This window comes from Spea bombifrons, chromosome 11 (assembly GCF_027358695.1).
Source record: "Spea bombifrons isolate aSpeBom1 chromosome 11, aSpeBom1.2.pri, whole genome shotgun sequence".
Classification (NCBI taxonomy): domain Eukaryota; kingdom Metazoa; phylum Chordata; class Amphibia; order Anura; family Pelobatidae; genus Spea; species Spea bombifrons.
Window position 1 is genome coordinate 20771401 of NC_071097.1, and position 25767 is coordinate 20797167.

Below are 25767 nucleotides of genomic sequence, written 5' to 3' on the forward strand. Positions count from 1 at the left end.
TTTTAACTGGGATTATAGGCAACATTTATACCATTACTGGATTTTAATGAGCCCCAGGTGTTGGACAGGACAGAATAGTACATATTGGGTTTGGGTTATTGTATTCCAGATCATGTAGCTGTACTGACCTCTGAAGGTCGCCTGCCTCTCCTGTCCCCCACTTGTGTGGAAAAGTCATATGTTACGAGAAGTAAATTAGAATGCGTGAATGCACAAACGGTATTTAATAGCAGTTAGAAATAAAAGTGAAAAATAAAGAGACTACTTTCTTGCATTATGCTCCAAGTGGCACTGCATGGAAGCCACTCATGATGAACAGCTCCTCTTTCCTGATGCGACGTCTGTTTGACGAAGGCTTCCTTCTTGGTTAGCCACCTGAACGCTTGATTTACTTATTGGGACACGTTACTAGGGGTCTGCCTGCACTCACACCCATGAGCTTCAAGATGATGCTTCTGGGATGGAAAACATCAGTGATCAGTAATATGGTAAATGTAATAATTATAGTGTTAATGGTTGGCATCGGGGGAGCATGAGGGAATATGTATATTTTTTTTTTTTATAGTTTTAACAATGTCATCTGCTTTGATTTACGAAAATAGAAGAAAAGTTTATTTGTATTGTGTTTGACAAATTCCGATATGACCGTGTAATATTAGATGAAAATGCAAGCGCCTCCTGAATGTCTCGTTCTTAATGCTTGGTTGGTCTGTAACGTTGATGTGTTTGCTTAAAGATTGAAAGTGTTAACAATCCACATGTGCACGTACGTTCTTGCATGCCTGCACTCGCATATAATCTCACACAAAGGTAACTAACTACATGCCTGTGCACACAGTGCAGGCTGACGTACCGTATTCTTCACGGGGGAAGCTGGGGAAATGCAGCTGTAAAAACGCTACCCAACCTACAGCGGTTTTCTAACTTGCTCTGCAAACATACAAGCGTTAGAAATCGTTCCATTTACAGGGAGGGCAACTCAAACTAGTGCTATTAAAAAACCCTAAATATATTTTGGAATATGCACACATTTTCCAGTGGTAGACCAGAACATTTATTTTTTTTCGCAAGCGTGCTTTAAAAATACTAATTTTCTCACAATTTGTTTTTGCAAATAACTGCATCGGTAGTTCCCTGCAATTTTTTTATTGTAGCATAAAAAATAAGCAAACTGGCCATGATAAACCTTTTGAAAGAACTATTAAAATGCACATTAATAATGGGAATGCTCTTCCGGTTTGCTTGCTTTCTACAAAATTTTGGCAATTGTGCTGCATTTAGAATGAAATTGTATCAAAACAAATAGTGTGTGTGTAATATATATATATATATATATATATCTCTATCTTGCCTACTATTCAAAAATTTAAGGCCACTTATTTTTTATTTTTAAAGGTAGCAAATTCATAGGACAGAGGCTCTTTATCACTCATGTGTTCCAGTGGCACATTGTGTTCACTAATCCAAGTTTTTAACTTTAAAAGTCTAAGTGATCGTCAGAAAACCCTTCTGCAATTATGTTGCACAGCTAGAAATGTCCTTGTTTTACATAAAGATTTGTAGAAGTGTACGTTTCCCACCTGCAGTGGCTCTGTTTGTGTAATGACGCTTCCCTCCTTGCACACGTGCAATGCACCTTTTATTTGAGGACACACAAGGGACACAACGTAACTCCGGCATGAGACCATCTGTGAGACGGCAGGCTATAGGTCCGTGTTTTTACAGCAGAAGGCAAGAAACTTCCCTTCTTCCTTCCGTTCCACATAAAATTAGAACTATTTCTGTCTGTGGTCCCTGTAGCTTCCCATTGTGTGTTTCAGTGATCTGTATACATACCTGCGCTGGATGTCCTGATAAGTTTATGAGTCCCCTGTGATGTATGTGATTGGTATCTACGTTCCTCTCCCTTTCCTGAATTATTCAACGGAATAAGTTAGGCATCTGTTTTGAGTATTTAGGACAGGAATTGGGAACGCCAGGCCCCATTTTTTTGTCCTGAAGGCTGGGCTTGATGGGAGTTGTGAACTAGAAGTCACCGAGTCAATGTAGGTGGGCTAACCCTGATCTTGGCACTCGACGGGTAGCTTAGCTCAAGAATACCCTCATTGTATGTAGGTACTGAGAACACCCCCACCCCCTACTCCAGAATTCAGAAATTTCAGCCTATATCCTTTAGTAAAACAAGCCAACCGCACGATTCATCCTGAAATTATGGGCTTATACCACATGTCTGTATTAAAAAATACAGATCCATATTTCTGGAGTGTTGGAATTTTTATCACGGAGATGTGGTAGCGAGTTATTCAGAGTGTGGTTCTGTGAAATAACCCCGTTCCTCTCTAATAAAATGGAGAAAACGGCAATGGACAATGACTGTTTTTATGTGCCGTTATTTAAAGGGATAGGCTTCTAGTCTCTGGGTCGTATTTATTTGGATTTTAAAATCGTAACGTCTAGAGTGTCTGCAGTGCTGTCTGTAGGGCGCTGGAAGGGGTTAATTCACATGTAGCCAAAGAGGCCTACAAAAAAAGAGGGAACTTTTTCCGTTTTTTCTTTCTCTCTAGGTCCTAGAACTCTTGACCTTCAAACGAGAACAAGATGAAATTCCTACCTTTCAGCAACAATACAATTTAGGGCCGATATGTCAAAGCTAAAGTAAATTATGCGCAGATTCGCTAAGGCAGAGCTCGATGAAACTGGTGTGCCTTTTTTGTGAGCAAAAGTTCAGTCCAGTGTAATCCAAAACACAGATCCAGTAAATGTATCAACTTTTTGTCAATCTCCTTTTTTCTCTTCATTTTCCTAACGAGCTAAAAGGTGAATTTAATTGATAATCTATAATTTGTATGCAGTTGCTGCCAGCTGGGATCACAGGACCTGAATATAAATATTTAGTTTTTTGGGGGAGGGTAATCTGAATTTGGCGGAATGCTCATGTTACCATGGATATTGATGATTGTATCTTTTTGCAGGATCTGGTCTCCCTTGTGGGGAGAGGGACTCCGCAGTGCCTGGGACCTCACAGTGATAAATCCAGCTCATGCTTACACAAAGCCAATCGGATGGGGTTGTTGTCAGCGTGGCGCTCAGGGAAAGCAGGGGGCGGGTACACTGACAGGATGCTGCTGCTTTGCTTGATTTTGATTGGCCTGGCAAGCGCACGTCCGTCTTACAGCCGAGTGGAGGACACCACTGTTGAACCAGATGGTAAGACACAATTTATTTCATTTCATATATTCTAGTGATCCACAGTTGTACAATTCACAGTATGCATTGCTTTTTTCATGTACCTACTATATGTGGCCATTAAACATGGTGGAAATTGACAACAAATAGTTTATCAGTAGCTCCTTTTAAATGATAAATAAAGACTATAGGGAATTATTTCCTATCCGTAACACGTGATCAATCTAGAAAGTATTGCGAGAATTGAAGAGTGCAAATTTCTTTGTAAATTCAATAGTTATAGGGCATTCTCAACCGCCGCTCCGTAGGCAACTCATTCACAATGGCATGCCCACTCATCCTGATAACAAACTAACCTTTTTGAGGATAACATACTTTAAAATCCAGAAGATTAGTGTAAAATGTAGACGCAAACATAGCTAGAACAACAATCGAGGCAAATCTGTACATACTTTGTTGGGAAATAAACTTCCATCTAAGACTACTCCCTTGCTTCGAGTCTTCTCATATAAAGAGAACGCTGAGGTTGGCCCGAAGGGACATTTCTTTGAGATGTGAGATAAAATCACCTCGATTACATGATGTCTTTCCCACTGACCTATGGATTCCACGGTATCAGACAGTCAGATGCGTAAGGTGAAATGACACCTCTCCTAAAGGTATGGGAGCAATGCAACCCATCCTGTTTGTGGTGTCTGCTGAAGACCGTGCCACGCCTGAACGACTAGTATTTCCCCCTCGGGTGTAAAGGGTTAAAGGAGCAATTTCATATATACCTTTTTATAATGCCGAGGCATGGTCGAATTCTAACAATTCTTAAAGTTATGCACCCAGTTTAGCCCGTTATATTGAGGATATACACTAATGTCCACACGGTAGATAAATACCCTTGAATATATTTGTCTAGTGTTTAATACTTTTCCAGTATTTGGCCACCATTGTACTCATTGTAAGTAACTGTAGAGACGTTGTTTTAATATCACTGGTATAGCTGCTCAGAATAGATTGTAGATCGTTTTGGTTACAGATTATTGCGTTATCGCTGCTGTGGGCCAAATGTATGAAAGGCAATTGCAGACCTCACCAACAATTCTTCTGCTGCATCATCAACTTTGTTAACTGAAAAGGGTTAAGCAATTCGCTTTGCAGCAGAGACTAAATATATATTTTTTTGTGTGTAACAATGATCCTTTTGTGTTTTAGAATTAAATAATTGAAAACTTAGCATTGAAACATGAAGCTCCATGTAAGGAAAAAATGCCCCGTTCATGAAAGCATCTAACCTTTTGGCGTTAATATTGTATTAAAAATAACCTTAAGAGGGGATGGAATTGTGACCTCACCGACATTGTTCTTTTGCGTAACTTTATCATACATGTCGCTCCAATTTTGCAATAATCCGATTTTAGTATACATCTAGTAGTAGCAACGTATAGGTGCACCGCATGTGCCATTTTAATTTGAAAATCAGTTAATGTTAATCTATTTCTGGCTTTAAATGTGGTGGGAACAGGATTGTAAGACCATCCTTCTTTCAGGGTTATGAAACCATGTATCCCACCAAGAACCAGTAAATACAGAAGATACAGAAGAGAATCGCTTAAAAGCATTGGAATAAGGGATAAAACGAACAGATAGGAATCCAAATTAGGTATTAAGACAAGCTAACTAGTGGAGGAGTATGCGCACAGTACCCAATAAAATAACCAATAAACAGAGATTTTCCTCCAAAACATAAACAATAAACGGTCATGGGTGAGTTGACAACAACCCTGGGATGGAAATTGGGCAGCCAATAGGGAATGTGCCTACGTTCAACGGCGACCAATGAGGGGTGTCTACCCCTCTATGCTATGCTATGTATTTATTATTCTATGGAGATCATCATATACAGCCCAGATTAACCTTTTATCGTATACGGTTGTCTGATGGCGATCCCGGGACACCGTTCCTTAAAAACTTTTTACAACTTTGCACCGAAAATATTTTATATCTTTGTAGCAAAACTAAAATGACAAAGCATTTTGCTCCGGGGACAGCTGTCAAGCAGGCGGCTTTCTTATATAAGTGATCGGCTGCCAAAGTAACCTTTAAAACACAAAACATGCAAGTTTCCATATCTAACAAGGTATTACTTGCGTGTAAACACTGGCATTGGTATTCTTTGTCATCGGAATTGGATTTCAGTACCTTGCTATAGTTGTGTCCTTTTAAAAGAACAGCCATTTATTTGGGGGGGGGTTACCTGGTGGTCTCCCAGGTAGCTTTAGCCCAAGCCTATTTAATTATGCAGCAGAATAACCTGCCTAGCAAGCTATTGTGCCAGTGGTGTGGACAGGTCGCTAGGACAGACTGCATTGACCACTCGATCCCATTGTCAGTCTCTGAACACAAACAAGCAGGGCTTTTTATTATAATCTTTTATTTATATAGCGCCAACAGTTTACGCAGCACTTAATACAATACATATATTCAAGGGGTATGACAAGGCAAGAATTGACAGACTAAGACAAACCGATACATTAGGTGGAGAGAGCCCTGCTCGCAAGCTTCTCACCGAAATGCTGCGCAGGTTTCATTTAAATAGAGATAAGTTGAGCAAACTCTGCTTGTACCATGTATTCCGGAAGGGGGAAAAATGAGCAAGCAGTCATGCCGTTGCTGGCAGTATGGTTTTACCATGAATCTTAGGGCAGGGTTGGCAGCGGGACAGTCTGATTTACACCCTTTTTAGCCTTTACATGAAGCTGTCTTGTGTAATGCTTGCAATTCAACATGCAGCTACAAGCACTTAATGCAACATTTACATCCTGGCTGGATCATTTTTGTGCTCCTTTCGCAATTGAGAATGAGCATGTTGTCTGAGATGCCCTTGGCTACTTTATAACTTGGCCACTTAGCTAGACGAGCCCCCCCCTTCCCCTGGGGCAGAATGCTGCTGCCCCTTCCATGATTGTCTTTTTGTCCAATCTCAGGTTGAATTGGCTAATTCCCAGGATCACATAACCCAGAGCTTACTTTTTCAAATATTACTCTGATTTAAGGACATTTCAGCATCCATGTTGGTGCTTTTTTCCCATATTGCTTTGACTCCTAGATCAACATTGAAATCCCTACTTGTATACGGGTGATAATTAAGAATATGTTCCTGGCATGGCATGGTTTTAAATACTAATATTTTCTGGTTTCCATCATTGAGTTTCAACCTTCCTTCTATTTTCAGTTGGAATTTGAAGGTGATTGTTTGAAATATTAAGGACTATTTTATCATGGCAGAGTTGGTTTGAATACCTTGATTATTTCCCAGTCCTTCCCAATCCCAAGGGTAACACACCACAAAAAAAGCATAGGAATAATTTCATGATGAGACATAATCAAGCAAATTGTCCGACCACCAGAGAATGGCATACATTTTAAGGAGATTTCCCAATAGACCACTTTTACAAACAAACACCATTGTGTGAATCTTTGTAGTTATCCAGACCTATGCATTGATTTTCTGGGGGGAAAAACCTGCAGGACCAATTTAAAATCTGTTATCAATAACACAACCGGTTTATAATTATCCATAATAGTTAAAATATAATGTGCTCCAAGACTGCCTGGGTCAGGGCCAGACTGGTGATGATGGGACGACACTGGCACTTTAAGGCCAGCAGCTGCCTGGTGAAGTAAATGCCTGCATAGCGACTTACCCCTTAATTCTGTTAAAGTCCTTTTGCTGTGTAGAAGGGCTTTTGCCTGGACATGTAAGCTGTTACTGAATTTTGAGTGGTGGAGACAGAGGGCCCGGCCTTACATAAACACCCTTGTGTAAGCATACGGAGTCGCTACGGTTTGATTCTTATGGTTTGCATTGAGAGGAGACCGGCCATAACCAAGAACGGCGTGCCCAGACATTTCATTCCTCGTGCATACAAGGCCCCCCGGGAGGCTCTGTACATTCTTACCTGCAACTTATAGCACTGGCCGGGGTAATGCCGCTCTATAGCGCAGAAGGTCATTAAGGTGAGAGCGACTTTTCACTAGTAATGGTGATTTGTGGGATAAAGCATTTTTTGTATTCTAGTTTTTGCTTTCTGGTGAGTAACGTGTGATCCGTCCTCATCTCACCAAGTTCTCCGGGTTTAAGGAATGTGTCTTTTAAGATCCCTTTCCTTTGATATGCCAAGTTTTATTTAAAAATCTTTAAGATTGTCTTCACGTTGTATGAAGACCAAAATATGTCTGATGAGATAATTGATTCTTGTTGGGCTAATTCATTAAACGGTGAGTTGAAGCTTTAGTGAGATAGGATTGTTCCCCCCTTGCAGAAACCTGCTTGGCACTTAAGTTACTGAGATGCAGAGTCGGATTATTACCCCATGGGGCCCTGGGCAAGCTATCAATTTGGGAATCCCTCTCAATCGCTGTTTATATGGGGCACTTTATCAGTTGAGCACAATACCCCAACCTTTAACCTTCTGCACCCAGGCTGGATTGGAGTACGTGGCTCGCACCAGCAATGGATCACTTACACGCAGAATTTATTAACACGCTACAGGTTTAATAGAACCCTTAAGTGAATAAACCCCACTTTGTTTCCCAAAGTATAACTGTCTTCTATGGCATTGTACACAACAGCTGGAAGCCATATACTGCTGCTTAATACAAAGGAAGAGAGCATGATTTTCTATCTCTATTTTGAGTATACCGTACTTTTTTTTTCTTTTTTACCTAAATCTATTTTTGTATGTTTTTATGGGTAAAGGTATCATTTTTACTAAAAAGCTAAAGCTTAACCAATGAGTTGATGACAAAAAGAGTGTGCCTGACACGCCAAGCTCCGTTGCCTTCTATGGGCATGCTCGGAGAATCTGGGAGCACAATTCTTTCTCTTCTTATTTTGTAAATTCCGCTCTAGAGTGTCAGCTGGAGGTAATTAAGAATATTGTGCTTGTGAATCAAGAAAGAGTTAACCATAGAGAGCTTAACCCTTTGGAGTCCACTGTTTATATTGGACAATCAATGGAATCAATTGGACAGTCAATGGATTAAAAAAAAAAAAAACCTCTTCCTACCAGCACCTATGAAAAAGACCCGCACCTCAACAGTATTTGACACAAATTCCTCATCTTATCCAAATTACACTGACTAATTCCGCAATTTATGTATTGGATTCCGCAATACTGTTTGCCGGTACGTGTACTTTGATTTCACAATGTGATTTCACCTTGTGGTTGTCATACCTTTGTTTACATTTTGCTTACGTGATTAAGTAATGCTACTTTGGTACTCCAATGTGTAGGTGTTTCCTTGTCGGAGAAGTTATGTGTATTACTTGCTTTGCCCCAATTTTAAATAGCAGAACTTAAGTTTTTGGGTGATATCTTTTAGCACATAGGTTGATCAGATAACAAACCTTACTAATGAATAATATGGATGCAGAGCTCGTTGGAAGGGTATCAGGTGCCATAATACTAACGTAAAGGGCTGATTGTAAACAATATGCCCCCGGTTTAACCAGTAAAAAATACTAACAAGCATCTACATCTGTAATAATAATAATAATAATAATAATTATGTACAGGTTATAACATCCACTAACACCAGTGGGGGGAAAGCATACAATGTATTCTTTATGGGTACTCTAACAGTCTCCTTAGGACTATGCTTGGTGCTTTGAATGTGTACTGGCTTTGGGAGCTTCACTGACATGTGGTGTATTCTCTCTCTCTCTCTGTCTGCTGCTTCCTTTTCTATCCTTCCTTGCAGAACCTCCGACAAAATACCCAATCCCGCAGCTAGATGTTTTTACGGTTCTCCCTGGCGAGTTACTCGATCTGCATTGTCCTCGTTCCGATGCATCGATGGTGACTTGGACTAAAGATGGGGTGAAGTTAGAGGCCAACAATAGAACGGTGATTGTCAGAAACTTCTTACAGATAAAGGATGCTACCCCCAGGGACTCAGGGCTCTATGCCTGCAGTACTCATTTCTTCCTTGTGAATGTCACAGGTGAGTGACTGGAATGCGAAATAATGAACTCAAATGTGTATCCTATTGGTTTGGAGCATCTTTTGCCCTGCAAACCATGAACTGGCTCAATTTGTCTTCAAGAACATTGTTACAAATAATGTAAATGTTTTGCTCTCCAGGTTTTGCTCATGTAGACTTTATTGGAGAACCGCTACTTCTCCTAGGTTTAGTCTGTCCATGTTTTTTTCTTCATTTTTTTTAGGCTGTTTGGGTTGTGTAAGACAAGGCTTTCCAATATTGCTGCCTGAAGAATGGTAGAAGGTTACATCCAGAAGGAATGTGTGGCTTCTTTCCCATCGCTCTAGATTAGGCTAACCGCACAACAGCGTTCACTGAAGAGACTAATGTTCAGACCACAAAAAAGTAGTTCTATGCACTTGGAGCCAAATATTTAATTTTAAATTTTCTGAAAGGAATGTGGTTTTAGTTGCTACTATTTGTGAAACTTCATTTAACTTTTATCTATTTATTTTTAGAAGCCAGCTCATCAGGTGATGATGAAGATGATAATGATGGTGCGGAAGATTTCTCCAACGATAACAACAACAATATAAGTAAGTGTGCTTCTACCCGAATAGCACATAGCGTGTGTACAACATTGAGGGTGCAAATGTTATATTACTATTAGATTTTTAACCATGGCTTGATGGAAGTGTGGTTATAAGCAAATCTTTCTAATGTCAGAACCTCCTTACTGGACAAACACAGAGAAGATGGAGAAGAAACTTCACGCTGTTCCTGCTGCCAACACTGTGAAGCTACGCTGTCCTGCTGGAGGGAACCCTACTCCACATATGAGATGGTTAAAGAACGGCAAGGAGTTTAAGCAGGAGCATCGGATTGGGGGGTACAAGGTAAGTAATCTGCGTCTGTGGTCTGTCCGTTTATGTAGCTGTAATGGAAAATTAATATAGTCATGTCGGTCCAAGGGAATACTTTTTTTTAATAATAGTGAAGCCTACATAATCAACAAACCCAGAGTTTAGACAATTTTAGTCCAATGACCCTAGAAATGGAGATGAGTTTTAAGTGGGGAATTTAAAAGGCATCTGGCAATTGGCTAGTGGTCAGGTTTTACCCTTTTCACTATTTAGATAAGGATCATAAAATTCCAAGAAAAAACAAAACAAAACAAATTTGTTGAAAAAAATGCAGTGATACATTTCTGACATTAAATCTACTCAAACACAAAAGGTTTAGTGTAAAAAATGTGTCCGTGTTCTTTGAGTAAATGAAAGGTCACTTATAGTTAAAGTAATGTTTGTTAATAATTGTCGTGCTTTCAATGTTCCATATACCCATATAATGCCACATTGTTTGTGGATAATAAAAGCACCAGGTGCAGACCTGTTATCGTAAAAATACAGCTATTAAGCTGTCTAGATTTTGCTAATATCAGAAGACGACTGTGACCTTGGTGTGTAGTTGGGACCTTGTACTGCCGCAGGATAAATCATGAGTTAGACATTGAAGGAGAGGGGCACTAAATGGTGATAAGTATCTCCGGTGATAGAGACTCTCCAACTTGGCTATATAGACGCTCTCTTTATCAAAGAGGGAAGTTAACGGCCAATGTAATCTAGAGCAGAGTGACCTAAAGCCTTGGAGAACTTTTTCTCCATGATTGGTACTTTAGTGTTGCCACTGGACAAGTGGATGGGCACCACAGGCATTGCTCCCCTGTGATAAGACCATTCTGAGCCTTTAGAATACAACTAGTTGGCTTATGGGAACCAAGCTAATGCTGTATATGTTCAATATATTTTCATAAATATTATGCTGAGTAACCTGGTGGAGCTTGGTGGAAGCGATTAGTCCGGAGCAGCTGGCCGTGCCTTATAGACTTGCGCCAATCAAGTTACAAGCCCAGTGCCGGGTTACTTAAGTCTGTGTTTTAGTGTTGTTTTTTTGGTAATAAAAAGGTACTTTCTCTTTAAGAAGCTGCATATTGTTCTGAGAGCTGTGCTAATTGTAATGGGCTGCGTGTTGGTGCTTGTGGCTGTGTTTTCACTGTGCGTTTTTATAGCCGTGTGTTCTCCTTGTCCAATGCTCTGGTTCCTGCCTGTCTGTCTTTTACACACACTTGGCAGACAGGTAATCGCTCTTGGGTGTGCGCTCACCACCTGCTCCGTGTGTTTTCTCTTGTGTAAATTACTAGGATGAACATTAGCTTTCCGCCCTAGGTTTTGTACCTATTCATATGCTCCTACTTGTCTGTCTGTTTTTCTCTACTGCTTCAAAAGTGTTTGCTTCAAAACTTTTTTTAATATCTGAAAGCTTCCAAAGTTGATCTTGACTCCCTTTTTAACCTGGTCCCATTGGTGAAACCCTGCATAACATTTAGCAAATAAGACTACCCAAGAGGTTCTGAAACCAGCTAGTAAGTAAAGTTCACTACAGATCACTACAGACTCAGTGAATGCCTTTGTGAATTTATCTAGAGCATTCAACTTCAGATGTCTAGATTGAGCAGGACCCTTGTTTCCGTAAGTCCAAAATGTTATGTGATGCACTACTTGTTATATGCAGTGCTGAGGAATATGATCTATATTATATTACATAGTTTGATTATTGGAGGCTTCCCAACGTCTGGAGATTTGTATTGTTCTGGTAACGGAGGCATCTTTGTCTTTAGAGAGGCTGCTCAGTGAAGATACCATTACCCTCTGGGTTGCATCAAAGTGCCTGTAAAATAAGTATTACTAGGCTTATATCCGACTCCCCAATTAATGTTGAGTAGAATAGATCAGCGTGAACGTTTTGTTCATATTTCCCTATCTTTCAAGCTTCAAAACATGATATGTTTAATTGGAACCGTATTCTCTAAAAGCCACAGTGCCATTTCACATAAGTGCCGGAGGGAATTTCTCATCTGGCAAACAGTGTTGAAACAATTAAATGTTGTCGGCAAGTAAATGTAAATATTTAGTTTTTGGTGCAGAAACCCTGTAATCTTGTCTTAATGGAACATTCTGATTAAAAACATTTACTTTTTATTATTTTTGCAGCTTTGAGAAATATATTTCTGCCTTTTATTAACATTTAAAAAAATGGATTCTTAATAGTATTTTTAATACATTTTTATTTTTTTATCAAATGTATATGAAATTACAATACGTCATATATGATCCTGCAAATTGTATCGTATAAACAAAAATTGTTTTTTACATTTAAAGTGTATCGAACATTGCCCAACAATAGGTCTTCTTTGGAGAGCGTGTCCTTATGTAGGTTCAGGGTGGATCCTCCTTATCTCATTGGATTTCTTAAGATCTCATTGGCTGCCCAACCTCCACTCACAGCACAACTGCCAACAGGGATCTTATTTTTGCAGCAGCTACCAAGCGCATGTACTATACTATATATAAATATGATTTTATTGAAATGTGTACACACATGACACAGGCGATATATTACCTCCTTATAAGCGTGGAGTAATTATTTAAATATATTAAGTTTTGTCTTATGCTATAGTATCCAATACAGTGGCCCGTTCAACAGGGATAGTCTTTTCAAGCTTTGCATTAAAGTTAATTTTCTACATTATACTTAAATGATCTCTCAAATATTTTGGGGAGGCTGCTATATAGAGGTGCCCATGCAGTTTAACTTGTATAAGGGGCCATAGGTAAGCTCGTTTTTGATAAATCCCTAGTATGAAGTCAATAAGTATAGTGCCAAGATATGCACAATAGGTTATCTCATGGAAGATGAACATAACAAAATGTATTACTTTTACCCAATTAGATAGTGAAGCTCACTGGGGAAAAATCCAACCACGAAAACAAAGTCTGTTTCAGGCAGCAACAAGATCACCAAGAGTGCAGATGATTAAGAACTTGAGCAATCTTTACTAATATGCCATAATAATATTGCATTCCAGAGCTACTGGCTAATCTAAGATTGAGAGGTCACTTGGGATAAATCCACTTGCACTGCCCAGCCGTGCAAACAGCATGCCAGGGGACTAAAGGGCTGCATAACAATGTATCAAAAGAACACTGAGAGAGGTTCTCAGACCTCGGACGGTAACATTCATTAGTTGACTTGTTAACCTCCATAACAAAGTATCCGGAGTTACTCAGGCGCGATGGAAGGGACCCACATCCGGAAGCACAGTGAAAGTGTGTAGCAGCACGCATCCGCTTCCAAGGAACACGTCAACTTGCCTATAAAAATTCAACTTGTAAAATAACATTAGATTGTGCATCCAACATATGAGTACTCATCTTCTGATGCGGTTTGCACACATCTGTGCATAGTCATACTTTACAGTCCAAACCAAAGATACAGTTACCTGTACCAAGTATTCTTCTGCAACTTTGTCTCTTTATATGTCTACCTGTAATGCGCATACTTTGGTAAGATAAATGGTATCCCTCTTGCTTCAGTTCCCATCACCCACGGAGTAAGGAGAAAAACTGTATTTTTGCAACTGAATGAGTGCGAGAGACTAACCCCTGCCCAGCCGCTAAGCGGCCCATGTCTTCAGAACGTCACTCGACGTGATCCCTTGAGTCACTACTAGTGCAGAGGCATACGGTATGACTACCACTCCTTTGCGAGAGGAATGTATAACACTCCTCTAACCCCAACAGAAAATTGTCTGGCACTGAAAGGGTTAAGCGAGCCAGCAAGGCAGGAAAAGTTGTGGACAAAGGAGGAAAAATGTCTGTGCTGTTGTAGTTACGTAATTGTAAAGATCTGGTTAAAGTGACTTCTTACATGGCTCTGTGTTGCCTTTATCACCTGGAAACGTATATCTATTAACACACTGAGAGCCATTTAGCCATTTACTTTAACTCCTTCTCTGCCAAGATGCGTTCCTTTCTGATTCAGGGCGACAAAGGGGTTAAACCGTTCCAAAATTCCAGGACGCTTGCCCTTCATTCCACTACAGTTGTTTTGTCCACAATCAGCGCTGTGTACTCGGGCAATTCTCGGTGATTAAGCTGTTTGCTTGGCTTTCTGTTTGTTCTTCAACCTGACTGTGTAGAAAGGGCTGTGGCGGGAACAGCTTATCTGGGCCAGCAGATGTGGGAACAGAGTTCTGTTAATTTTAAACTTGTCTGCCTTGGATGGAGTAAATTTGTTTTCTGGGAGGGGCGAGGAAACTTTTTCAGTCGTGTGATTGCAGGTGCAGCCGTACAGAAGTACAAACATACAGGAGCCACGAAATGCATACTGAGACATGGATCTACATGTAAACCTGTATGTACATGCACAAGAAAGGACAAGACATACACGCAGATGCCAAAAAAAGTAGCTTATGTCGTTTTGGCATTCGGCCACGTTAAAATAAATACATCCCAGAGACGGGAAAATAGTATAAAATACATATAATTCTCTTTAACCCTTTGGGTCTCCAGAAGTGCGATAGCACATTTGGCATCCTATAGCATCCTGCCTGGTATTAAATTATTGTTGTGTTTTAAGGCAGAGTGATCATATTAAAATGCGACGGATTCCATTAGCACTCCAAGTGGCTTTGCACCGTGTTCTTTGTAATTACCCTTTTGGGAATCCTGAAGCACCGCATAGTCTGGATTCTCTAGTCAGGACTTTCTCTCATCACCCTAAAATGATTTCTCAATATGTGCTGTTGACGGAGCAGAGGTCTCTTCTGAATAGGACTTTGTATGTTCCTGAAAGGAGGCTCCTTACTCCATTAAGAGATACCTGCTTTCCCTCCCCCCAGTCCATGCCATGTCTCCCCTCCTCTGCATTCCTCCAGGCATCCTGCTTTCCGCACATCTTTCCAGCTTGTAATTACTTGGTGGCAATTTAAAGCGAAGTGGGCTTCGGTTCTCCACCACGGGAGGTTACTGTGTGTGTTTCACCCAGACCGTAACATATGTATGTTTTCAGTTTTCAAGGATCTTAATCTTTTGTTATGTCATTCTCCAACCCAATAGAAGAGAATTCCAAGTTTTAGTGATTATTGGCAGAAATAAGAACATCAGAATCTATTGGGTTCTCCCATAGTAGCGTCATAAACCAAATGGCATTTTGGCCTGTAGTCCTAGCCACCCTTTGCCCACCTCCTAAAATGAGCCTTTCTAGGGTTCTGATAACCTTTTTTTTTTTCTTTTTCTTTTACTTCTAAATTTGTTACAAAAGTAGCCAGTGTTTTCTTTGTTTTTATATTCCGCTGCCAGAAGACTAGCCTAAGCTCTCTCGTGGCCAAACTTCTTTAGCGCTCTTTCATAGAACTTCATTATGTCTTAAAGGGCCTCGGCTATTCAATGTATCTCCTATAAAATATGTTTTTGATTAGACACAGGCATTTTATTATTTACTGCTAAACAGTAACAGAGGATTTTTAATGTCTTTCCTTGGCGCAATGAAAGCATGAGAAAACAAGAACAGTCAAGTAGTTACGATTTTACGCAAGGAGGCATCTATATCTGTATAAGGGTTTAGTCTGTGTGTTAAGACACGGTTGTTGTCAAACCAGTTCGACGAGGACTCCGCAGCCTGATAGAGTATTTCTATAATTAATCCAAAATTAATCAATGAGGATTTAGCGATACACATGGCAAACGTAGCCGCTTCAAGAATTAAGCTCTTGGCTGAGGCAAATGGGAGTGGTGTGAGGGCCAGGGACAAAAGCTATTCACTGTAAGGCAGACAATAAATAGATTAAGTTTACCAATCCCATTACCCTCAGACATGCACTCGCCTGCTTCTCCTCTTCCAAGGGGCCTTCACATAGAAGTCCGTTTTATAGAGTATGAGTTTGTAGCCTAAACATAATTTTGTTCTCACCAGTACTGGTTGCCAGTGGGTTTTTGGTTGATGTACATCAGACACAAGCAATAACATTTTAAATCTTTTCTCTTTTTTTCTTTCTTTTTTTGCTAGGTCCGAAACCAGCACTGGAGCCTCATCATGGAAAGCGTTGTTCCCTCAGACAAAGGGAGCTACACTTGCATCGTGGAAAATGAACATGGATCCATTAACCACACTTACCATCTCGATGTCATTGGTAAGTGACATTCTTCTAATGTTTATAATTTATATACAAATTTGGAAAGATATGTAAAGGGAGACTTCAGCTTTTGTCTGATACTTGGTTAACCATATGATGAAGCATCAAGTTAGTTGCCCTCTAGAACAGGTATTTTTGAAGGCTGCTTTTCTGAACAAGGAACTGAGACTTTGTGTGATAATAAAAAGAGAATACGAGTGGAAATAAAACCACAATAGTCTAATTTGCTGATTCAGGTTGGGAGGGCATTCGGATGTCTCGGAACAGCCCTCTTCATGCCACGAAGTGAAATCTGGACCTCTCCCCCTCAAAGCTGGGACGGCATTCCGATATTGAGTGCCAAGCACTTATGTCAGGATCCCTCATTACCAGTTTATTCTATGACTTCTCAAATTTGTGACAAACTCACAGAGAGGGCGGCCAGGAGCCGAGGAGGAAAATTCCGAAAAAGTCTCCAGCAACGTAATTGTTCCCTTTGCTGCCAGAGGGTCTTGCCATGTGCTGGCAGGGGCTAAGCTGGGTACTACACCCCTGTTTTTTTCACACACAATTAATGGGTCTTCTGGAGTTCACTAATGCTATTCAGAGGTACGCTCATTACAAAACATTTGCTGATTTAAATGGTATTGCTTGTAGAACGTCCGCAAATGGTCACTTTTGTGTGTCTGTTTTTTTAGTAAAAAGCAGAAGTGTCGCTTTTAATTTATGGAACATTCTTCTTTAAAGTTTGTATTGATGATTGCACAACACTAGGGGGACACTAGAACAACAAATATTAATGACACTTTATAAAAAAAAATATATATAGCTGTACAACAGACTAGATGCAAACATGAGCTTGTATTGTAAATAAGGATTAGCCATTAGCCCAAAACAGAATATGTCAAATAAGACACTATAAAAAATGCTTTTTGAAACAAATACTGAAAGCTTATATGAGAATTGTGAATTTCCTTTGAGGAATGCCTAAATAAAAACTCCAAATTAGAATTGTTTTGAACGTTTTGCCAATTATGACGGAATTTTCTGTGAAAAAGTACTTTTTTCAGGAATTCCCACTGTTGGCAGTAGTCATAGTGTAACAATAAGAAATATAATTAATGCCACCTCTTCGTATGACCCTTTCCTTACCATGGCGTTTGCTCATCCAACTGACAGCCAGACTTTGCCAATATTAATAATATTTTGAGTATTTAATAGGTTCCAGGCTTCCTAGCTTTCAGTCACATATGGCCCTCCATTTCTAGTGGTTTAGTGGTAATGTGGAAGATGAGCACAACACACTGTAGAACCTTTGTATTTTCACTTAGGAGGGGATTCACTTCCTATATCTGACCATATATAAGTCAATGAGACATGTTCATTTAGTCAAAAGCGGCGTTGATCAAGGTTGGCAATAACTTATGTTCTCAAAGTGTACTGCTGAACCGCCTTGCCGGTATGGGATGAGTATGAGATCACTCTTTTATAGTTATTTAGATAAATGTTTTTATTGAAGAAGAACATTTTTAACTATAATTCCAGTTTATAGCGGACTGGGGTCTGTCACGAGTTTCTTCTCAATGTGTTGTTTTTTGTTTTTTTTTTAATGTTCTCTTTTCATCTAATTGGCTTCTTGGTGGTTTCACGCTTTAGCTTCATGTCTAATACTAACGTACTATGAAGACAATTCTTTTATATTAACTAGAAAACTATGCCAGGGTTATGTGGAAAACTATAGATTTCACCTTGAAGTAAAGTGTCCTTAGCATTTGTCGTTTCAGGATTGTATTTATGAGCAAGTACTATGATAAATACTATGGGTTATATCCAAATGATAAGTACTGTGTGTTGTCGTATCATAAATGAGAGCTGGCCTGGCTGTGAGTCCACATTTTCTGAGAGCTGTTTCAGATATTATACATGGGAATAATCACTAATAGGTAAATGAGCCACGGGGGGGGGGGCATTATATTGCCAGGTCCTATTTTTCTATAGAAAGGGAACCACCAGAGTAGTGCTCGGCAGGTTAGTTTCAAGGGGAAGAAGTTTTTTCCAAGCCCATGCTCCAGCAGAATACTACAAATACTAGTTCTTCCATCTGAACGTTGCTTGTCCTGCCCTGACTTGTCTCGAAGGCTGGGGAGAGGTTGTTGACATACATCAGGTTTGGTTAGGTGGGTTGGGATTTGGGACAAGACTCTGCAGAGCTGGGCAGCGCCCCACTCTCCTCGACTAGAGTGTTATCAAAAGGACGTGCTACTTGTTAAAGGGTTAAGATTTACCACTTGCTGGATCGGAAATCTTTAACACACCATCTAATCTGATTTATTTGAGTCTTTATCAATTAAGTCGGCAGTGCGATCTCACAAGTATGAGGTTGAGGTGCTTTGCAGGGCTTTTCTGCATGTTTGAAACTTATGAAAGGTGTCTTTTTTTTTTTTTCTTCTCCTGCCACTTTTTGATCACATTTGCAATTTTGTGATACTTTAGCAACATTTCAGGAGAGGGACTACATGTTTTTTCAGACGTAATATTACTTTAAAGTTAACCAACTTGTGCTTGCAGTGTTAAACCACTTCATTGACTCATTAAAACCACATGGTAATAATTCAGAAACGATAGACTTTGTGTAGACTGTGGTATTTAGAAATCCTGGTATTTTGGTTTAAAGTATCTAAGCGCATCATGCAATGGGGCATTGTGCACTGGGAGCAGAGAAGCCTGGACTTATTGTAATTCACTGTGCGTGGAGTCCTGTGGGGTCACGGTCAGTGTTCAGATGGGACTGAAAAAATCCTGTGCTCCAAGAATGAAATGAACCCCCATACCGGTAAATTGTGAGGTCACCGGGATCTCATTAGTTGCTTTACGTGAGGTTGTGAGGTTCAGGTCAATGTGTGGTGTCTCTCCTGTGCCCCAGCTTGGCCCTGGTAAGATTTCCTTTCCTGGCCCCCATGCCCGTTGTGCATCTAGGGCAAAGGAAATGAAATCCTGCTGCGGCGTTCTGAAACCCTAATCTCGGCAAGTGAAGGAAAATCAGGAATATAAGACTTGTAATAACATTGTGGCGGCTCCCATAGGAGGCAGAGAGAGGGTTGTGGGAGGGCTGTAAGGTTCCAATTATACTGGGATCATGTGCAGAAACCAGTCTCCATCACTTATTTCTCTCCTTTTTTCCCCCCTTTTTAACAAAGTCAACTTCCCACAAAATGTTCTAAAGGAGAAATGAAAGGGAGCATAGATTTCAAGCCAGACTGAGTTAAGGATTATATCCCAGCATTCTCCAGCAGGGAGGAATGTAGGACGTTTGCATTTAGAACTTTTTTTTTAAGGAATTGCTAAAACTGTGTTCTGCTGAATGCATTTTTTGCAGGGACTAGACAGAACAATGATACCATGTCATGCCATATACAAATTAAACCCCAAGACCACCAGAGATATAAACCGTAACCATGCAAGGCTCTGCAGCTCCTATAGGGATTAAAGGTGCTGTCCCCCCGTACTCTGCTTTATTTAAGATTTTTAGAACTAAATATAGTGTTAGACCCATTCCTGGGTCTGTTCAATGCCCAAACCATGTCCGTAAATAAATTCAATCATGTACAAAAGTCTCTGTGGCCAGAACAACCGAAAAGCTTTTTAATCATTTCTATGCTTGCTTTGTGCTGTTAAACTTTTATATAAAGGTATGAAATAACATCTGATAAGGTTTATTTCCTAAATATACTAGATACTATAGTTAGTGGTTTGTCTGAGTGGAACAGCATCTTTCAAGGTCAATCTTTGTAACAAGAAAACATGAAATGCCTTAGTTTGATGGAGACATACTCTGTATTTTTGGGTTGAAATATATAAGTGGCTCCTTGGCACCCAAGAAAATAATAATTAAAATAATAATAATGGGAAGAATACTAATTACTAATTGAAAACACCAATGAATCCACTAAAAAGACTAGGGACATGTGGTTGTGCCTTTTCTTGTGGATGAGAAACAGTTGTTTAGAAACCCCAGCTTTGAAGAATTTAATTTAATGATACTTTGCAAAATGTTACAGTATTTATTGACCATTTGTTTGTCCGTGGAAACACTATTGCAGTGAAAATTCTGTCAATGTGTGAAACAGTGATTTTCGTTAAAGGGACGCTGATTCCTTTACAGTGTGAGTGTTTTGGCGAAAGGACAACCTGTACCTCATGGTAACAGAACTGATTACAAAGTTATAGTTTGCCCCCACATGATGATTCGTATGTGATCATTATTTTATGTATTGGCTTCCCTGTCCCAGTATCCTGCGATATAAGCACTCGTTCCCATGTTGTCATTCTGGATTTGCTCTAAATGTGTGGAGGAACACTCTGTAGCTTATTCAGTAAGAACGTACTATGATGGCTCAGCCACAAGTTTGTCTAGGAATGCCTTTTTGAGAAGTCAAAGCCCTGCATCACGTGGCTGGTGAGAAGAAATGTTAAACCTCATCTCATCTCACATACAAAATCATAGGTTAGCGAATAAACTAGTCTGTAATGGGGCTGGTTTCATATTTTCTTAAGTACCTTTAAATTGTATCTTGGCATGACCATGTTATTGTGGCTTCTTCTTATATGATGGCCAAGATCTGCTGATTGTTGAGATGGGACCTACCAAGGAAAGCGTTGTTTTTTTCTTTTCATAATAGCAACTCTTTATTGTGATGTTTGTAAGGAAAGGCATAGTAAGTCCTTAGTCTATGAATAATTGGACGGGGTCTTTTCTAGAAGACTTTGAAAGAAGAGAAGCCGTGAAGCAATAGTACGAATTGTCCTAATGGCTGGGTCCTTGGTCGTGTTGCTGGAGGTCCTGCAGCTGTCTCCACTGCCACCATCCTCGCATTATACTCCAAATCTCATTGTACGTAGAGGACACGTCCCAGTTGGATTGCTTAACTCGCCCCCTCGTTTAACCTCTTTCTGTTTTTTGGGGATTTGAGAAGATTGCCTGCCTCATTAGTAGTGTCTGCTGACATGCCGCTCGTTAATGGAAAGCAGCATACATTTAGTCCCCGGAGAAACAAGATGCAATGCTGTTCCATAAAAGCAATAACAATAGATATCGGGGTAATAAACCAGAGTTTGCAATCTGTTATAGTTCCAGTGCATAACACCACCAGTGTACCAAATGCTAATGAACGTCCATTCAGATAAAACCAGTGACTCGAGTTCAATGAAAACACTGGATTTGTGGTTCAGTCCTTTGAAATAAAAATGTATTACTTAAAATCATGTTCTGCTTGCTAGGTTACGGCAGGAAAAATCAGGGTTTATTCCTTGGGGCTAATTGATGGGTTTCATGAAATAGGTTTTCTTTCCCGTGTTTAGGTTTGTCTCCCATACATAGAATAAAAATGTATTTATAGTATGATCTAATACGTGTTTGTGTACGTTGATGTAGATTTATGAGGAGGTGAAAACCTCTCGGCTAGCCTGTTGGTGGGTTGCCTAAATTGCTTCTTCTGTAACTAGAGGTGCATATGCAAAATGCACATTGCAGGGCTGTTAAATATTGGCGTTCATCAGCTGAGAATAAGGCTTCTTTGTTGAGTTTTTCAAAAATCTTTGTAGATTTTCATTTTTTTTCCCTTGTAAAAGTAGCTTTACATTTTTACATCTACTGTAACATTTTAAAAGCTGCTTCTTGGATATACGAATAAACACCGTACCAACCTAGCCACGTTAACCATTTAGCTTCCTTTTGTTGCTGTTGAGCGGTGCTTTGTAGCCCTGCAAAGGGTTAAATAAATGAAATCTCAATATGTCTCATCCAGCGTTTAACCACAAACCCGATACTACCACATTCTCCTGACCTTCGGCACAAAGAGCGGTGCGATTATTAAGTGATTCCAATGATTTTTTTTTTCTTCATGCTCTTTAATAACTTACTGCAAGTAAAACAAGGTTGGTGCCTGTAGTGTGGCTGCCAGCATTACGTCAGCGTACCAATTCCCCACGGAGTGCCAGGGAGAACAACCTGCATGAATGCCGCCTTTGTTCCAGGGAGGTGTGCTGGCTTTATATGCGGCTGCTCTCTGGACGTCTGTTTGTGAAACAATTTATTGGAACACGGTGTGTGTGTGTGTGTGTGTGTAAGACGCTCCCAGAGATTGGATACTCTAGGCTTCTTAACACCTTCCCTGCCAAAGAATTAAAAAATAAAAAGGGCTTCTTTGCTGCGTGCACAAAGGGTTAAAAATTAAACCACTGAACTGTATTTGCTGTGTGCTTTAAAAGCTTTTTACCTGTCAAATTTTCCCAAAAAACTGAGAAAAGGCAAAAAAAATAATTGGCTTTTAAACTGCTTATAATTTTAAGGTATTTTAGAGACTTTTGGACTGTGCAATATCGTACCAAACGTATTACTTTAGTAAAATAGGAAATTCCTTTATTTGCTCAAGGGGAAAGCTGTACATTATCCTTTAACGTAAATAGGTGTAAATGTTTATTCTATGCTTTCGCCTTTGCATATGAACAATAAGCACGAGCCCCGCTTCTCCACACGTCCCATGTAGTAGTTACACGTTCTTTCCTGGATCAGGGTGGAAAGCTACTGCCGCCCTGGCCCAATGCGTTGTAGTAGCTCCCAGTAGGGTTAGCCAACACTCCCACGTACAGGTGAAATGTAATTGTTGGCATTCAGAGGTTGTTGGAAATGAGCGCAGGGAATCGTCCCCACCGCGTCCCCTTTGTTTTCTGTGTTCTGTATAACTGAGGATTCTATTCCGACCGGCGGCACCTTTTGAAGTCTAGGCACAGACCTCCTCCTCCTCCTCTCCATTACTTACAAATTCACGTCTCTCTTCTCATTTGGCAATGTTTTTTTTCTACAGGGATTGGTGCCAGGAGCTTTACGGGTTTACAGACTTGGGTTGTTTTTTTCCCTCCTGCTTTGGCGGCTTTGCCTTTATTTGTTTTATACTATATAAATATATAATATTGTTTTATAGTTGAGGGCTGGGAGGTCGTGGCAGTCCATCTGTTGCTGTAACAATAACCCTATCATCCACAGTCAAATGCAGGCTATGTATAATTATTATACTAGGAAAAGTTTGTGCCACATTGTTGGATTCAAATAATATCTGCTTTACATAGTTTATAAATCACTACAATCGATGGTTTTAATGTAATGTTTCTCAACAATTGATATGTTTTGCATCTCGTTTTGTCCTGGGGTTATTGTTAAAGAACTGTAGCATGTTAGGGGACATCTCAGTTTTTAAACTCTCCTAATCACATACAGATAAATGGTAATGTTTAATAGGCTTCTGGCATTGCTTTGTTAAAACAGCCACCAAAGCTTAAATTCTGGTTTGTTCATGTAATACAACAAAAGGAAAAAACGCACAAAAGACTAAATGCACCCAGTATTTTAATCCATATTTATAAGTTGTATACTATGTAAACATATTTTATATTTATATATATATATAATGATGGTGCAAAGTCTGTTTATCATTCTTTATAATGGACATAGCTGGGAACTCTCCAGGTTTGACCTGAGCCTCCTGGTGAAGCTCGGCTTCCCTGGGTCTCCGGGTCAGTTTCCTTGTTCTCTAGGCAGGGGTGGAGTGTTTGGCTACGCTTACTCTTCACCCACTTCCCCTCCTATTCTTTGTCTACTTAAAAGTATGTGGACTAGCTGCACCCCTACACAAAGCCAGGTTCCCCAGATTTGTATTAATTTTGTTGTTTTTTTTTTTCTTCTCCCCACCAGAACGTTCCTCTCACAGACCCATATTGCAGGCTGGCCTTCCGGCGAATCTCACTGTCACAGTTGGAGGAGATGCTGAGTTTGTTTGTAAGGTGTACAGCGATGCTCAGCCTCATATCCGCTGGGTGCGATATGTAGAGAAGAATGGGAGCCGATTTGGTGTAGATGGACTCCCTTATGTGAAGGTCTTGAAGGTGAGCAGTAATATCTTCAGTATTTATGGAGAGCTGGGTAGCGAGCAAAGTGTGCTAGATTTATCAAGTGTTTTGCAAATTTGTTAATCCTCTGATCTCCCACAAACATAAGCTTGTGTGTTAAGCACGTTTTAGCAAATATTTATTTCATTAAATGCAATCTCTTTGAGTTGGTGGGAATGCATTACTCACACTACCAGATGACCATCTTGCTTAGATGTTGACCCAGATTGGCGAATGTAAAACGTAACACAAAAATGAAGAACATGCTCTCTAGTTATAGCTGTACTACTCTTCTAAGGCATTCAAACCACACAGGTGTAAGATTGTTGGTAGGGGCAAACTGGATCAATGTGTAACTGCCTCCTCTCTAGGCAGTTGGCTTGTAGGAAGTCCTTGTCTAATGTCCTTGCATGATGAGAATGTCATGAAAAGCAGAGCCATAAAACACACAGAGTAATCTCGTTGGCTTTAATCTGTGACAAACAGATCCTGATAGTCCAACTATCACCCCATCAGTGAGATGCAGTAAGTACTGTGTAACCCCAGCCTGCAGTGACCGCTCTCTATATGTTTTTTTTCCTTATGTTGCCTGCCTTTATTTAGCACTCGGGAATAAACAGCTCTAGTGCTGAAGTGCTGAAACTGCACAATGTGACTGAAGCAGATGCGGGCGAATATATTTGTACGGTCTCCAATTATATAGGAGAGGCCAACAAGTCTGCCTGGCTCACGGTGGAGCGCAAACGACCAGGTAACGTCCCCTCTCGCCGCACACTGCCTGCAGTGTGCTCTTGGTGCTTCTGGCGAAGGTGGCGTTTGTCAAACAATCTGGCGTTGGTGTTTTGCCGCACATAGCGGCCATGGAAAAATACCCACAAGGCTACAGGATTTCTTTCCCTTGTTTTATATACATATAGTTCTTGGCCCCGCATTTAATTTAATTTTTTAAGAGCCCTCATGTTCTTTCTTCTCTTTTTTTTTTTTTTGGCCCTTGCTTTTCTGTTCTCTCCACCCAACCCCATTAACTCTTATGTTGACTATTCTTTCTGTTTCTTTAATTCTCTAAATATTCAAGGTAGGCTTGGTGAGCACTAGAAACGCTAGTAGGTTTGTAGGAGTATTTTAAGAGTTGTGTCTTCTCTAAATCCACTATGGATATTTTCTATATATATAAAACATGAATTCCCTGCCACCTAAGCTATAGTTCTAATGGTATTTAGGTCCTCTACCCCCTTTTTAGTAGTTGGCTCCTGAAGGTTAACTTCCTTTTAAGTCACATATAGAGGTTTCACCCATGTTACAGATTATTGTATTGAACAGATACCTGTCTTTTTGACAGCCCTAACTATAAGTGCTTAAAGAAGTTAGCCTGATGGAAGCACATCATTCAAAGTCAGTTGATGAAATTCTTCCTTGTGGGTTGCATTTTTCCATGTCCTGTGATTGCATGTAAAAATGGTGATTACTCCTGGTGATGGGTCATGTGCATTAATTTGCATTGATTACGTCTTCTTTAAACATTCTCTGGTGTTTTGGGTCTCTTGGACTGGGGGCTCTGTGGAAGGTAAAGGAGATCCTCCGAGCTTCATCTGCCCTCCAAGGCTCGAGTCATCTCCTGAGCTCAGTCCACAAGTTCTTTTTCTCATCTGGTG

General features: G+C 40.1%; 2 protein-coding genes across 6 annotated transcripts in view; both read left to right on the forward strand.

Moving 5' to 3' along the window:
- ATE1 (arginyltransferase 1) overlaps positions 1-25767 on the forward strand; it is a 139920-nt gene that overhangs the window by 76458 nt on the left and 37695 nt on the right. The window lies entirely within an intron of this gene.
- The window catches only part of FGFR2 (fibroblast growth factor receptor 2), a 49132-nt gene that overhangs the window by 13551 nt on the left and 9814 nt on the right, over positions 1-25767 (forward strand). Inside the window, exons 2-7 of one of the 2 annotated variants that reach the window (XM_053450251.1) lie at positions 2973-3207; positions 8941-9183; positions 9681-9758; positions 9889-10058; positions 16069-16192; positions 23922-24112. In XM_053450251.1, the coding sequence (XP_053306226.1) occupies positions 3063-3207; positions 8941-9183; positions 9681-9758; positions 9889-10058; positions 16069-16192; positions 23922-24112 (951 nt within the window). In that variant the 5' untranslated portion in view covers positions 2973-3062. Of the gene's footprint in view, positions 1-2972; positions 3208-8940; positions 9184-9680; positions 9759-9888; positions 10059-16068; positions 16193-23921; positions 24113-24718; positions 24867-25767 lie in introns of those variants that run through there. The other variant, XM_053450250.1, reaches the window with a different exon arrangement.